Below are 15,302 nucleotides of genomic sequence, written 5' to 3'. Positions count from 1 at the left end.
TCATTTGAGTTGAATTACTGAAATAAATGAACTTTTCCACAACATTCTAATTTATTGAGATGCACCTGTAAGTATCTAATGTCTGCTTCTTCTAAGCATCCTTTCCCATTGTGATTTTTGGATTTGGCACTCTGTTAAGACTTTCTGTGTTCATCGCAGGGCCGTTTACACCAAGGACTTTTATGAGATTTGTTTGGAAATTGTATTAGAATAGGGAATTGCACACCACAGCTGTCAGAGCAACAAGTGAGTTCGAATTTTGTCTTTTAACTTCCATTTTTGTGGTCGCTCCATAGCATCAGTACTGAAGAGTAGCTAAGTGGATTTATTTATTGTGAATCATGTGCACTGTATTATTCGAAGCAAATGTCATAACAGATGGTCAACATGTTAAATCGGTGAAAACAAGCACCAACAGACACTGACAGGGGTAACAAACCGATCCCACAAAACCTGCCAAAGGTGTCTATTGCCATTTGTCAGCATCTGTGAATTGACCTTAAGGTTAATCATCATTAGTTTTAGGAATGATTAGGTTAATCAACATTAGTTCAGGAATAATGTGACAGTAAATTAAAACTGCTCTCTGAAATGCCCTACCAGGTGAAAATACTGTATATCTTTTTATGTGTAGATTCCAGATTAGTGGATGTTTGTACAGGCTGCTATAAACTGTCTGCATATTGGAAAGATTAAAGACAGATTAAAGTTGCCAACTTTGATCTTCCTATTTGAAATATTTCTTTCTTTCTTTTTTTGTGGCACTGCATTGAGCTTTTGGCCTGTTGAATGTGCGCACTTTGATTGCAGTCTTTAAAGATTAAAGACAGACCATAAACACACCAGCAAGTTGAACTATAACTATATATGTGGCCTATATTCACGTTATTCACATGTATGAATATGTATCTGCTGTATAGTCTTTTCACAGCATTTAGTTTGTCATTCATGTTACATAATTAGTCAATAATAGATATTACTTTGTTGCTTGTGAACTATATTTGGCTGATTGGATTCTCAGTGATATTGTGTTAATCCACCTGCTGTTTTAATTTGCATCTTTACAGCTAGAAAACCTGATATTTGTTTGTAAGCTAATATTTGTTTCTATTTTGTTTTGTTATGGGATCTTTAACTTGTTTGCTTTGTTAATTTGGAACAGGGTTAAGTAGAGAGGGGGTGCCATTTTCTTTCTGGACTTGTTTTCTCCACTTTTTGTTAGTTAAGGAGTTTCTGATTATCAGGAAGGTGTATTATGTTTGTTGTTTTGGCCTGAGACTTGATATGGGAACGTACCAACTGATATGACATATAGTATGGTTGGCACAACCTATATTTCTGTTAATGATTTTTACCATTTATGATATGATAACAGTGATATGATCACTAACATAAAAAAAATGACACGGCTAAATGAAATGCAAGAATTTACTAAGTTTATTAATGTCATATATATTGGAAATATGTTAAGTATGGAGGCACTTGAAAGAATATACAGAACAGTTTAACCCAGGATCAATAACAGTCTGATTTGTGGACAGGACGAATTGACATCCATGAATATGTGGTCATTTAGAAAAAGAAACTCACTTAAACATCTATTTTAGAACACCAAATCACATATTAAGTAGTGTGTTATTAAGTATTGACAGAAACTGAAACATTGCTATATGTCAGTATACTGTGAAGTGCACAAGAGAGATTTATTCATTTAATTTTTTTTTCATATTCACTGCTTTTTGGGCTACACGAAACCTCATCATCTTCATCCTGTTGAGAATAAAAGACAAGGAAAGTGTTAGCATTAATGTAATTTCCATTAAACAAAGATCTTGAGTCATAGTCATCACTTACAGCAGTTGGCGAGCGTCGTCCACTCTGGAGACACGTCAGCCTTCACTAGCGCACAGGCGCGCGCATAATGATTAAGGGAAGTGCAGAAAGATTTCTGGGTTCCATCATTGAGACACATTTGGAAAAGGCAGTCATCAGCGAATCGCCTCTTTGTTATTACGTCACGACACTGGGCAAACGGTCCTGATTCCTTAAACAACAAGCCACAGTAGGTTGGTCCGCTATATTGCAGCTTATTAACATCTGAGCAAGGGGGGAAGTGCCAGCAGCTGCTGTTGCTTTCAGGGACACTCCAAGACTTTGCCCATTCTGCGATGTCTGTTATGCCGTTACCATTCGGTGTGATATAATCATCCTCTACAACATTATTGTAGGTTCCACACATTCCAACAACGTTATTGTAGTAGCTGCTGGACAATGTCACCATAAAGGTATCTGCCCAGTTATACTGGACCTCCAAACCAAAATCTGTCTGCAGAATCCCTATAGCACCTGAAAGGGTAATGCTGATCTTCTCAGAATTCAAAAACACGGGAAGGTTTAAAATTGTGCCATCAACCTGGACAGGAAAAAAGGAGAGCAAGCAACAGATATGTTAAGCAGTGAATTTCCAGAGTACATAGGAACCAACCCTGCTCCTAGAAGTCTAACATGCTGCAGATTTTATCTCTACTGAAGTCTGCAGAAAGGTAGCCCTCCAGGAGCAAGTTGGCTATGCCTGGTGTACAATATTACCTCAGAGCAGGGATAGGTAACGTCTGTCCTGAAGTGCTGCTGTCCTGCAGAGTTTAGCTCCAACCCTAATCAAACACACCTGAACAAGCTAATCAAGGTTACTAAGGCTACAGGCAGGTGAGTGTTTTTTTTAGGGTTGGAGCTAGGACATCGGCACTCCAGGACCGATGTTGCCTATCCCTGCCTTAGAGGGACACTGAGATGTTTTAATACAGACTTGATGGATAGTCACATGTCTGGACCTGTAATACTTCTGTGTTGAATGTTCTGTACTGACTTACTGTCACACGATTGCGGCTGCCTCGGATGAATGTGATTTCACGCTCTTTGACTGTAATGGTGGCTGACCTGACGTAAGAACCACGTGTGCCTTTGAGAAAGTCGTTCTTGTTGATGATTTTGAAAGGTGTTAGTGTTTGGTCTTTGCCTGAAGTTTTAACTAAAGTATAGGAGCAGGTACCCTGGAAGGAGAAGTGGTTGCCATCGAAGGTTTTGTAATGAGGATCTCCCTTGGCAATGCAAGAGGCCTTTGATTTTGCAACACACATTGCCCTGTTGTTCTGTACTGTGCACTGCTCTTGTTCACGGCACACAAAGTTAGTGCAAGGATCTGGAACGTGGATGCAAATCTGTATCATGGTTTTATTCAAAAATGAACTTCGGAAATGCTGTACAAAGTTTGTACTTACCTCTATTGTAGCACCCAACGACACCATCTTGGCTGTCACAGATCTGATTGGCGTCACATTTCATAGGCTGACAAGAAAACACTCCAGCTTTGCAGAGGCATTTTTCTGCACATTTTTCCATAACGATTGTCTGACCAGACTGCAGAACAAACAGGAGACAGTAAGTTTCAGTGCTTTCCCATGACTAGTGGGATGTTTGACTACTGCAGAGAAGAAATGCAATGGTTTCTCACCTTGTAAAACTTTCCCTTTACTGCACAACCACACTCCTGCAAAGGCTTACATTCACCTCCATCAAACGCGAAGCCATCGTCACACTGACATCCCTCCTGACATGGTGGGCATTTCTGTAATTTAGTCAGGCTAGCACAGGATGAGCCACAGGTGTCAGTGCAAAGCTCATAGTGACTGTTACCTGAACACTGAAGTGCTGTGAGAATACAAGATTGTTTTAGGGACTGGCTCAGGAATTAGTTTTTGGAGGATTAGAAAGAAGATGGCTATTTTGCAACATGCAGGCACTTACGACAGAAGGTGTTGTTCCTCCAGATGTTGATTAAAATCCCATTCTCTTGACAGATGGCAACATACCTTTGTATGTGCTGACAGTGAACTGTCTTGTCATTTGGTTGTGCTGCCACATCTTTGACACATTGTTCAAAGAATTTCTGAGGTGGAATTTTTAAGTAACAACTAGAAAATGGTCCCTTGTCTGGGATTAGCATTCTGCAATCTATCTCTGCCTCTTTCTGTTTGTCCTTGCCAGGATCTAAACACTTGGAGCCGCAGCCTGTGTGACACATCTGTTTGTCTGATGGTGAAACCCAGCCCTCAGCAAAGTATTCAGCAGAAGTCGTCTGAATACCACCTGGCAGGCGGAAATCATCTTCACTGTTTCCATTGTAGTCACCACAAACTCCTTTGACTGCATTTTTAAAATTGGACGGGATCTCAATTCTGACCATGGAAACAGTATCATATGCCAGTTTCAATCCAAAGTTTGTTTTCACAATAATATTAACACCACTCTGATAGACTTGCACAAGTCCTTCATTTAAAGTCGCAGGAAGACTGGTTTTAACTTTGTCAACCTGTAAAGACAACAACACCACATAACTTTGTAGGTAGCAGTTCTTGATCTTCTAAAACAATAGTCAGTAAGCAGTACATTACCTGAACCTCCCAGATGTGGCCTGGCAGCAAAGTAATCTTGGTTTCTCCTATTTGTACTTCAACTCTTCGAGTAAAGACAGGCTCAGAGGACTGCTGTTTCACTAATACATTGAAAGAGTTCTTCTGATTTTGGTTCTGAGTCGTCTCTACCATTCTGTACTCACAGTCTCCTTCAACAGTAAACGACCTCCCATCAAATGATTGATAAATCCCAAAGCCTAATACTGTGCAAACCCCCTTGCCCTCAGGGAAACAGCCCTGAACTCCATCCAGGAACTGGCACTTTTCGTTTGATTTGCAGGTGAATCCATCATCACACTGAACTTTTCCATTCTCTTTGCACGTACATCTCTGCTTGCAGTTGTCTTGAGGGAAGAAATCCTGTCCCAGTTGGTAGTACAGGCCCTTGTAAACACAGCCACACTGCTGCGCAGCCACACACTCACCGTCGCTCAGGACAAAACCTTTGTCACATGTGCAGCCTTCAACACAGGGGGTGCCCTTGCAGTTCTTGGGCTCAGTGAGGCCACGGCAGGTTTGGAGGCATCCTGTTGCGCAAATCTCATAGTGGCTGTTTGCCTTGCAGGTTGTAGCTGTAGAAAGACCATATTAAGGATGAATGCCACTAAATAAACCATTAAACTAGTGTAATTTGTATTTCAGATTATTTGAGGTACTAAGTGCAATACTAACGGCAGAAATTGTTGGTTCTCCAGGATTCCACTTTGCCCAGTGCATCTTGGCAAGCAGCTGTGTATGCAGCCAGAGCACTGCAGAGGGCTGGCTGTTGGCCACCATACATGCACATATCATACACACAATCCTCGTAAAACTCAGCTGGATTAACTTTATCATGGCAACCTTTAAACGGTCCCTGTTTGTCTAAGATCTTGCTGCAGGGCTTTGTAAAAGTGTCTTGGTTTCTCTCTGCGGCGTCACATTTAGAACATGCGCTGCCCTTGCATCCATCTGAGCAATCGGTGTCATTTGTGACTTTCCAGCTGGTTCCGAAAATTGTTGGGGTTGCAGCAAAGTTGTTGTTAGGAGTCAGGAAATCATCATCGGCATTGTCATTCCAGTTGCCGCAAAGCCCTCCTACTTCACCAGAATAAGTGCTGGGGAGAATCAGCATTACGTGGCTTTCCCAGTTGAATTTCAAAGTCAGACCAAAGTCTGTTTTTATCACACCAAAGTTCCCACTATAAAATATGGAGATCCGACCATCTTGTCCTTCAAATGGCAATTTCACGAACAGATTGTTGACCTTTAAGAAAAATTCATCTTATCAATTTATGTTTAAAGTCAAGTGTTTTTTTTTTCTTGATTTATGCATGCAGTTATTTATATTAGTGTGTCTTTTGATGAACTGACCTTCACTTTCTGTGGGCTTTCCTTACTTAAGACAATTGTGTGTCCATAGACTGTTAATGATACAGTCTTGGTAAAAGAAACGCCCTTGTTCCCTCCTCTGTTATCATTGCTGACCAGTACCTCAAAGGGTATCAGTGATGGGTCAGCCGTATTGAGTACTTTGGACAAATAATAAGTGCAGGTTCCTTGGAAATTGAAGGATTTACCATCAAATGTGTGGTAGTGTGGATCCCCTGCAGCCTGGCAGGTACTATAGGACAATGGGTAACAATCTTTCACTCCATTCCGTGTACCACACAATAGGCCAGGATTACACTTTGATGATGTGCACTCAACATTTCCAGTTTGAGGGTTGCACACACATTTCTCTGTGCATTGTTTTTCACCCCAAAATGCCTCGTTGGGCAGATAATATCGGCCTTTGTAAGAGCAGCCACACTTCTTCACAGATATACAGTCATCTCCACTACGGACAAAACCGTCATTGCAGACGCAGCCCTCTGTACATGCTTTAGTGCAGTCCTCTGAACCATCCCGATCAACACAGGTTGCAGGACAGGCTGTGGCACAGGCGTCAAAATGCATGTTGGCTGGACAGTATGTGTCTACAAGGATTAAACAAAGAAAAAAGAAATGAAACGTCTGACATAAAAACAAATATTTTTCATTTATGGTGGACTTAATCTAATCATAAATACTTTTGTCGTAGCATCCAGTGGCACCGTTTTTTATGCCACAGACCTGATCTTCATTACATTCCATGGGTTCACAGGTGAACACTCCAGCTTTGCAGGTGCATTTCTCTGCACACTCTTCCCGAATTACTATCTGACCAGACTGCAGAATAATATTTTGGCGGGAAAGACGAAAAGTCACTGTTTGTGTCAATCACTATTTGCAAAAGCTAACAAGCAAGAAAAGAACAGACCAGATAGATTCTCACCTTGTAAAATGTTCTATCTACATTACAACCACAACTATCCAAAGTCCTACATTCACCTCCATCAAACAAAAAGCCATCATTACACTGACATCCTTCTTGACACAATGGGCATTTCTGTGACTTTGTCAGGCTTGCACAGGTCGAGGTACAGGTGTCAGCACAGAGTTCATAGTGACTGTTTTTCAGACATGTGAGTGCTGGAAGAAAGCAGAGCCACTTAAAAATGCATATTGTTCAGTTCAAGGTAGAACAGCTGTTTTTCCAAATCATTAGCATGTCTAAAGTAAAGCATTTAGTATGCAGCCACTTACGACAGAAGGTGTTATTCCTCCAAATGCTGACTGATGTCCCAATCTCTTGACAGCTAGTAACATATCTTTGTATGTGGCGACAATGAGCTGACTTGTCGTTTGGTTGTACTGCCACATCTTTGACACATTCTTCAAAATATTTCTGAGGTGGAATTTTTGCGTAACATGTAGAAAATGGTCCCTTTTCTGAGATTAGCAGACCGCAAACTTTCTCTGCCTCCTTCTGTTTGTCTTTGTCAGGATTTAAACACTTGGGCCCGCAAGTTGTTTGGCACGTCAGTTTGTATGATGGTGAAACCCAGGCATGAGCAAAATCTACCACAGAAATTGTCTGAAGACCGCCTGGCAGGAGGAAATCGTCTGCACTGTTTTCATTGTAGTTACCACAGAGTCCTTTGACTATATTTTTAAAAGTGGACAGGATCTCAATTTTGACCATTGAGACTGTGTCATATGTCAGTTTCAATCCAAAGTTTGTTTCCACAATAATATTAACACCGCTCTGATAGACTTCTATTAGTCCTTCGTCCAGAGTCGCTGGCAGATTGGTTTTAACGTTGTCCACCTGTAAAGAAGACACCAACTTAAAACTTAAAGCTTGTATAGGTGTAGGTTGCAGTTCTTGATCTTCTAAAACATTACCTGAACCTCCCAGATGCTGCCGGGCAGCAAAGTAATCTCGGTATCTTCTATTTGTATAATAACTCTTCGGGTGAAGGCAGGCTCAGACGACTGCTGTTTCACTGCTAAACTGAAAAAGCTTATGTCCTCATCCTCGTCCTCAACTGTCTCTGCCATTCTGTACTCACAGTCTCCTTCAACAGCGAAGGACCTCCCATCAAATGATTGATAAAGCCCAAAGCCCGATACTGAGCAAACTGCTTTGCCCTCAGGGAAGCAGCCCTGAACTCCATCCAGGACCTGGCACTTTTCGTTTGCTTTGCAGGTGAATGCATCATCACATTGAACTCTTCCGTTCTCTTTGCACACACATCTCTGCTTGCACTTGTCTTGAGGGAAGAACTTCTGGCCCAGTTGGTAATAACGGCCCTCATAAGAACAGCCACATCGTTCGATAGCCACACACTCACCGTTGCTCAGGACAAAGCCCTCATCACATACACAGCCTTCAACGCAGGGAGTGTCCTTACAGGCCTCGGGCTGAGTGAGGCCATTGCAGGTTTGGGAACATCCTGTTGCACAAACCTCATAGTGGCTGTTTTCCATACAGGATGAAGCTGTGGACAAATGATATAGAGGACTGATTTTACAACCATTTCTTGCATCAATTTTGAGTTATGAATAATTCAAAATCTTAAATAGAAGTAAACAATGAAACAGAGCAACAAATACTAACGGCAGAAATTGTTGGTTCTCCAGGATTCCACGGTGCCAAGTGCTTTTTGGCAAGCAGCTGTGTATGCAGTCAGAGCACCGCAGAGGGCTGTTGAATGTCCATTGTACATGCACATATCATACAAACAATCCTCATAAAACTGATTTGGATTAACTTTAATATGGCAGTCTTTAAATGGGCCCTGTTTGTCTGTGATCATGCTGCAAGGCTTTGTAAAGGTGACAAGGTTTTTCGCTGGGCCGTCACATTTAGGACAAGCGTTGCCCTGACATTCGTCTGAGCATGCGGGGTCATTTTTGACTTTCCAGCTGGATCCGAAAATTGTTGGGGTTGCAGCAGGAGTTTTGGCAGGAGTCAGGAAATCATCATTAGCGTTGTTGTTCCAGTTGCCGCAAAGCCCTCCCACTTCACCAGAGTAAGTGCTGGGCAGTTTCAGTTCTACGTGGCTTTCCCAGTTGAAATTCAAAGTCAGATCAAAGTCAGTTTTTACCACACCAGAGAAGCCACTGTAGAATATGGAGAATCGACCTTCCTCTTGTTCAAATGGCAAATTCACAAACAGATTGTTGACCTTTAAGACACAAATGACCAGTTAACTAGTTAACATTTTTTGTTAAAAGTATTTGGAGTTTTTGTAGATCAGTGTATAATTTGTTCATACGTGTAGTTAAAAAACTTTTTAATGTACTGACCTTCACTTTGCCTGGATCATCTTTACTCAAGACAATTGTGTGTCCGTAGACTGTTAATGATACAGTCTTGGTAAAAGAAACTGCCATGTTTCTTCCTCTGTTCTCATTCTTGACCAGTACCTCAAAGGGTACGAGTGATGGGTCAGCTGTATTGATTAGTTTGGACAAATAATAAGTGCAAGTCCCTTGGAAGTCAAAGGCTTTACCATCAAATGTGCGGTAGTGTGGATCCCCTGCAGCCTGGCAGGTACTATAAGAAGTTGGATAACAATCTCTCACTCCATTCCGTGTATCACACGCTTCGGATTTCTTACATTTTGCCGCTGTACAATCAACTTTTCCATTTTTGCACACACATTTCTCTGTGCACTTTTGGTTGCCCCAAAATGTCTGCTCGGCTGGATAATATCGGTCTTTGTAAGTGCAGCCACAGTTTTTCACAGGTATGCATTCATCTCCACTGCGGACAAACCCTGCATTGCATTGGCAGCCCTCCACACATGGCACCGTGCACTTGTTGGGGGCATTTTGATCGGCACAAGAGGCAGCGCAGGCTGTGCCGCAGGCTTCGTAATGCATATTGACTGGACAATCCAGTGCTGGGAGGAGAAGAGGAGAACAAAAATAAATACTCTGATTGTATGACAAACAAAATCAATTCTACAAAAAGCACCACACAGATGTTCCATTCGTATTTGCAATTATAGAGGCACTTACGACAGTTAGCATCTGTCCTCCAGTTTCCAACGATCTTGATTCCAGCTGACATGCAAGCTCCGACATAGCTTTGAATGTTGTTGCAGAGGAAGTTTCTCCGACCGTTATTAATACAGACATCGTAGACACAGTTATCTACATACATCTGGGGATCCACAGTGTTGTGGCAAACAGCAAATGGCCCATCCTTTTTAGTCATGACACCGCAGTTTGTCTCTTTGCGGTACTCCTCTTGAAGATTTGGAGAGCAACTTGGGCATTCTCCATTACACTCATCAGTGCAAAACAAATCATTATCTGGAAACTTCCAGGACTTGGCAAAGTCAATGATATTGGTGAGCACTTTGCCTTTGGGATCAACATATTCATCTTTTTGGTCGCCGTTGTAGTTTCCACAAAGTCCACCTACGGTCTGGAAGTAGCTATTTGGAGCTGTGATATACAACATCATGTTCCAGTCATATGTCACCTCCAAGCCAAAATCTGTTGATATAATAACATTCCATCCTCTCTGATTCACTTTTATTTTGCCACCATCTATAGTCAAAGGCAGGTAAGCGTTTTCACCATCAATCTAACGAGAAATGAGAAACAAGGGCACAAACACCAAAGAAAGAGATTTAGTTATTGTTCAGTGTGGTTATAAATACATAAAGAACCTAAGAAGTGTGTTTCATTTTTACCTCTACTACTCCTTTTTTGCCGCCAACCACCACTTCATGATTGTACACAAGGACAGAAACCGTCCTTACATATGCCACCCTTTTGCTTCCCCGGTTATTATTCTTTGCCAAGATGGTAAAAGGTGTGAGGCCGTTCTGAATCTTTGTATTGTTGACCATGACGTAGGTACAAGTTCCCTGAAAGTCGAACAGTTTCCCGTCGAAAGTTTTGTAATGGGGATCGCCAACTGCATGACATGTGACGGTGGCAGTGGGGACGCAGACACCCTTTTTGCACACCTCCTGCTGACGGCACTTAACATTTTCACAGGGGTCTACTGGAACCGGCGTTTGCGTAAAACCTTAGGAAACAAAGTTTTCAGTCAGTTTCAATTCATATGTCATTATTTAGTCATGTTTTAAAGCAGACATGATTTCTTACCTGTGTTACACACTCCTGTTGAGCCATAACCGTGCCTTACTTTCCCACCAAAAACATAAACAGCCATCAGCGAATTACCAGATATGGTGATGGGACCTTTCTGTAATCCAAGTGGCCTATTAGCCCATACAAACTTTTCATTAGCAGTGAATTTCTTCCACTTAAATGAACCACTGATACTGGAGGCTGATGCTGCTTCAGCAACAACAACAACAGTGGAGTCGAAGCCATCTTGAGGGTGAATGGTCCATGATTTTGACATCTCAGAGGTGGGTATGAGATTGGTGAGAAACTCATCATTGGGATAATTGCTACTGAGATACATCACCATAACTTTTTTGTTACTTCGAATCATCGCTGCGTTATTGCTCACATCAACGGCATAAACCTCTCCAGCATTCAGATTTCTTTTTGTTGAATAGTAACTATGCCTAGTGAAAATGCTCACAACAGTGTTGTCATCTGGGGCAACCACATAGGCTTTGTCCTGGCTGGAGGACTGATGCATTGCAGGGATCAGGTATTCGTTGGAGAGAGACTCAACTGGCACCAGCTGCTCAAAGATATGCTCACAGGTGCCTACGATCATGGAGCACTCATGCCCTGCCAGGACAGCTACTGGAAACTTGGATGTGATTTGCATTCCAGTCAACGTGTCAGCACTGCGTTGTAGATAAACTTCATAGGGAGCCAAAGTGATGGTTTTGGTCCTTCCAAAAAATAATGTCCAAAGATTTTTTTTACCGGAGAGAATGCTGATTGTGTTTTGAGAATTGCCGTTGATTATGGCTATCTCCTTTTTGTATGGACTTGGACCCGTGTTTGGAGTAAAAACTACATAACGTTTGCCAAGTTCATTTACCGGGAGGAGCACAGTGGTGTCTCCGGTGAATTCCTTTAAGTTGGCTGAAGCGACTGTGATATCGGCATTGGAAGAGATGTACACGGTTTTACGGAAAGTTCCGTCACCTTCAATCTCAGCGTTTTGTGGGAGGATGACCTTTCTGGTCTCACCTCGTCCAATGCTCACAGTTTCACTGTAACTCAGTGCCTTTATCTCGATTTTCACAGTGGCGGGGGCATTTTGTGCTGTTATAGAGACACTCAGACTCGCCTTTCCATATTGGTAATTTGTCATGAAAGCAGTGATGAATTCACGGCCAACAGGACATCCGCTGACTGTTGTGGTAAAACAGAAACACAGTACATATATAAAGTAAACATTATTAGTAATAAAACTTAATAGTTCAAAAGGTAGTGATGGTACTAGTATAGCATTGCCAAAGAAAAAGGAGCAAAAGTTACTTTCCATTAAACATTTTGATTAAGTGTTAAAAAACGTATTACAATATAATTCTTAATTTGTTATAATCTTACCGGTTACAGTTAAAACTGCCAGGCAGAAAAGAAAAGAGTAGGTCCCCATGGCTGTAAAAGAGGAACAATACATTTACTAGGACTGTCAAAATTCACCTGTTAATTGTGTGATTATTTATTAATTCAGTTTAACACGTAAAAAAATATTTAACGCAGCATCCATTTTTTTTCTGGCATCCCTTGGCTAGAGTAGATTATATGAACACGCTATAAAGCACGATAAGACTGAGTTCTCTTTCGCTCCTAAACGGATGAATGACATAGTAAACACAGTCCTAATTGACCGTCAAGAACAGGAAGAAAATTGGATGTGTGTCAGATCAGCGTTTGCTTTATTAATTTCATTGACATCAAATGACAGACTGCCGCAGGTTTAACTTTAAAAGAAAAATTATTTGATGGATGTATAATATGTGTCGAGAGCATTCACTTAGTATCATTATCTCATTTTTGACCGAGATGGCTTTTAGCTGGTTTTGCATCTGAACTCTTCATATTTTTCCAAGCCCATTACATGTCAAAAATATGGCTTGCAATTATAATTAAATGTTGGTAAAATTGAGGGACAATGCATTAAATGAAGACATCAGTAGCAGTATTGGTATCAATGGCCTTCATTAATAATTATCTACCTAGTAAAAAGATGCCATTAAACACAAATTTCAAATCTGGTTTCTGCACTAATTTGGAGTTTCAATGTGAAAGTATGACAATATAAATACACCGTATTAATATGCGATTAATTGCAGAAGAATGTGCAGTTAATTAGGTAATACTTTTTAATCGACTGACAGCACTGAATCCTAAGGATTTTAGTTTTAAAGTTAGTCTTCAAAAGATGAACAGAATTCTTAAGAGTGAGTAGTACTTACCTGGAGGCCAGGTTTCTTGTGAGCAAAAACTTAGATTAAGGGAGGGCTTATATAGGATTTCTAGTGATGGGAGAAAAAGGTACAATCCGGAAACAGGAACTCATTTTTAAGCTACATAAAAATGTGTCTAAACTAAAGCTAATAAGCGTTCCGCATCACCAATATAGCAAACATGAAACTGACGACAGAAATGATGTAATTACACACAATATTTGTGAGTTTATAAAACAAATTGACTTAAAGGAGGGAAGGATTTAGATGGATTGAAGTGTATATTTATGGATCTAAGAGAACACACCACTGTTTACATTTCCTCCCTCTGCAACCATCAAACTCAACTAGGCCAATGTATACTGAAGATTCACAAAGCACATGAGCGGTCAATAGGATGCTGAAACAGTCCTTTATCAGCCTTTAACGTTTTCTGTCAGTCACACACTTCTCTAAATGTTCAGTTTATTAAGCAATTTTGTGTGATTGTTTGTAAATACTTTTTATGCTTATTTGCATGTATGCATCTGTGAGTTTAGCATTTAATCTTTACAATCTTTCTCAGCAACTGTGTATCTTATGACACATAAGACATTCCCACAAGGCAGATGACTTGGGTTTGCTCAGCTTTCTTGTTGAAATGAATTGTATAAACAATATGACAGTACAAACAGAAACTGATGTGTTTTAATTACTTTGTGTGCTTGTCATGTTTGCCTAGATAGTCTCCGTTGATTTTTCCTAGTATTCTTTATCTAGTCTGAAACTAGTTAATCCACCACTTGAGGAGATCAGACTTCTCAGAACTGCTTCTGTTATTTTCCTAATCAAATTCAAACCTTCGGAATAGCTCAGAGTTCATGTCAGCTGTCACTTGAAGATTAATCACAAGATATGCAATTGCAAACATATTTACGTCTGCGCCAAACAGTTTAAGAACTCATGTTGGAAATCAACTTGTTATGGAAAGAACAGAGTGCCTTGAATCTGTCCATCTATGAAATCAAAAGATACAAAAAACATTGTGGAAGGCAGCATCAGAAAGCTGTATCTCTGTCACTACCAGGTCTTCCAGCTGGACAATGACCGTAAACAATACCAAAACTTGTAAGTAAATTGGTAGACCGGGGAGTTTTTGTGTTTCTAAACTTGACTGTAATATTTCCACATTTATCTGAAAAAGAGTAGTTTACTAGTTTATGAAAATACTACACACTCCTAAATGGTTTAAGTCAAAGTCAAGTACAAAGAGTGCTGTTTTTACAACTGTACACATTTTCTGCATCAATTTATTTATTCATCACTTTTTCGAATATCCTTTTTTATCAGCAATCCCATTTAATTTGAAACATAAATTCAATACCCTAAGACTAAGAACACTAATAACTATAAAAAAAACTGACATTGTGTGTACAAGTCAAATGTAGATCTAAAAAATACCGTTCCATTTTGTGCACTCTTGTAAGTCCAGTAGGATCACATGATATCAGATTTGATAGTGTTTATATATAAATGTTGGTGTGCAGATATTAAATAATAAATTGAACAAGAGTATCTGATGTTTAGTTCTGTAGTAACTTCATTTAACATCCATTAACATGACTGCAAGTCAAATTTGGAAACAACAAAACAAAACTCCAAAACACTCCTTAATCTCCCCTAGATTAAAAGCAGTGAAAATCACTTAAATGTTCTGCGCTCCCACTAGAAACAGTCATCCCTCTCCAGCATCAGATTTTAGTTTGTGTGTGTGCAAGTACCCTAGCAGCATAAGACATTAGTATAGTAGTTCTCAAAAAATCTTTTTTGTTTTCTTTTTGCTGAACAAATTAAGCTGAAAATTGGACAAACCATCTAGGATGCATTTGAACAAATTTTCAAAATTCAAAAATATTAAATTTAAATGTGCATTCGAATCACCATGAGCCAAGGAATCAGAGAAAAAAAATGAATTTTGCTTTTAAACCTTCTGGTTCAAAAGTTATTTGCAGAAATATGTGTGCAAATTTGGCCTGTTGGTGGCGCTAGACAGTTTGAGATGGAGAATCCAAATTTGCTATAGTTCACATTAAGACTGTCATAACTTTTCTCACAAGTGTGGGCTGCCATAGACTTC

General features: G+C 40.2%; 1 protein-coding gene across 1 annotated transcript; it reads right to left on the bottom strand.

Moving 5' to 3' along the window:
• Positions 1-1,414: 1,414 nt before the first annotated feature.
• Positions 1,415-13,289, bottom strand: si:dkey-65b12.6 (IgGFc-binding protein). The gene is made up of 20 exons (XM_051110541.1): positions 13,196-13,289; positions 12,324-12,374; positions 10,947-12,125; positions 10,526-10,866; positions 9,843-10,416; positions 9,126-9,724; positions 8,434-9,004; positions 7,719-8,314; positions 7,077-7,641; positions 6,766-6,962; positions 6,521-6,659; positions 5,823-6,427; positions 5,145-5,715; positions 4,452-5,044; positions 3,805-4,369; positions 3,512-3,708; positions 3,279-3,417; positions 2,871-3,199; positions 1,855-2,413; positions 1,415-1,770 (listed from the first exon to the last, which is right to left on the bottom strand). Coding segments are annotated over exons 2-20 (8,370 nt in total). The 5' UTR covers positions 12,373-12,374; positions 13,196-13,289; the 3' UTR covers positions 1,415-1,768.
• Between the last annotated feature and the right edge of the window lie 2,013 nt (positions 13,290-15,302).

This window comes from Labeo rohita, chromosome 5, assembly GCF_022985175.1.
Source record: "Labeo rohita strain BAU-BD-2019 chromosome 5, IGBB_LRoh.1.0, whole genome shotgun sequence".
In the NCBI taxonomy this organism is placed as follows: domain Eukaryota; kingdom Metazoa; phylum Chordata; class Actinopteri; order Cypriniformes; family Cyprinidae; genus Labeo; species Labeo rohita.
This window is presented reverse-complemented; position numbering and strand designations above follow the sequence as displayed.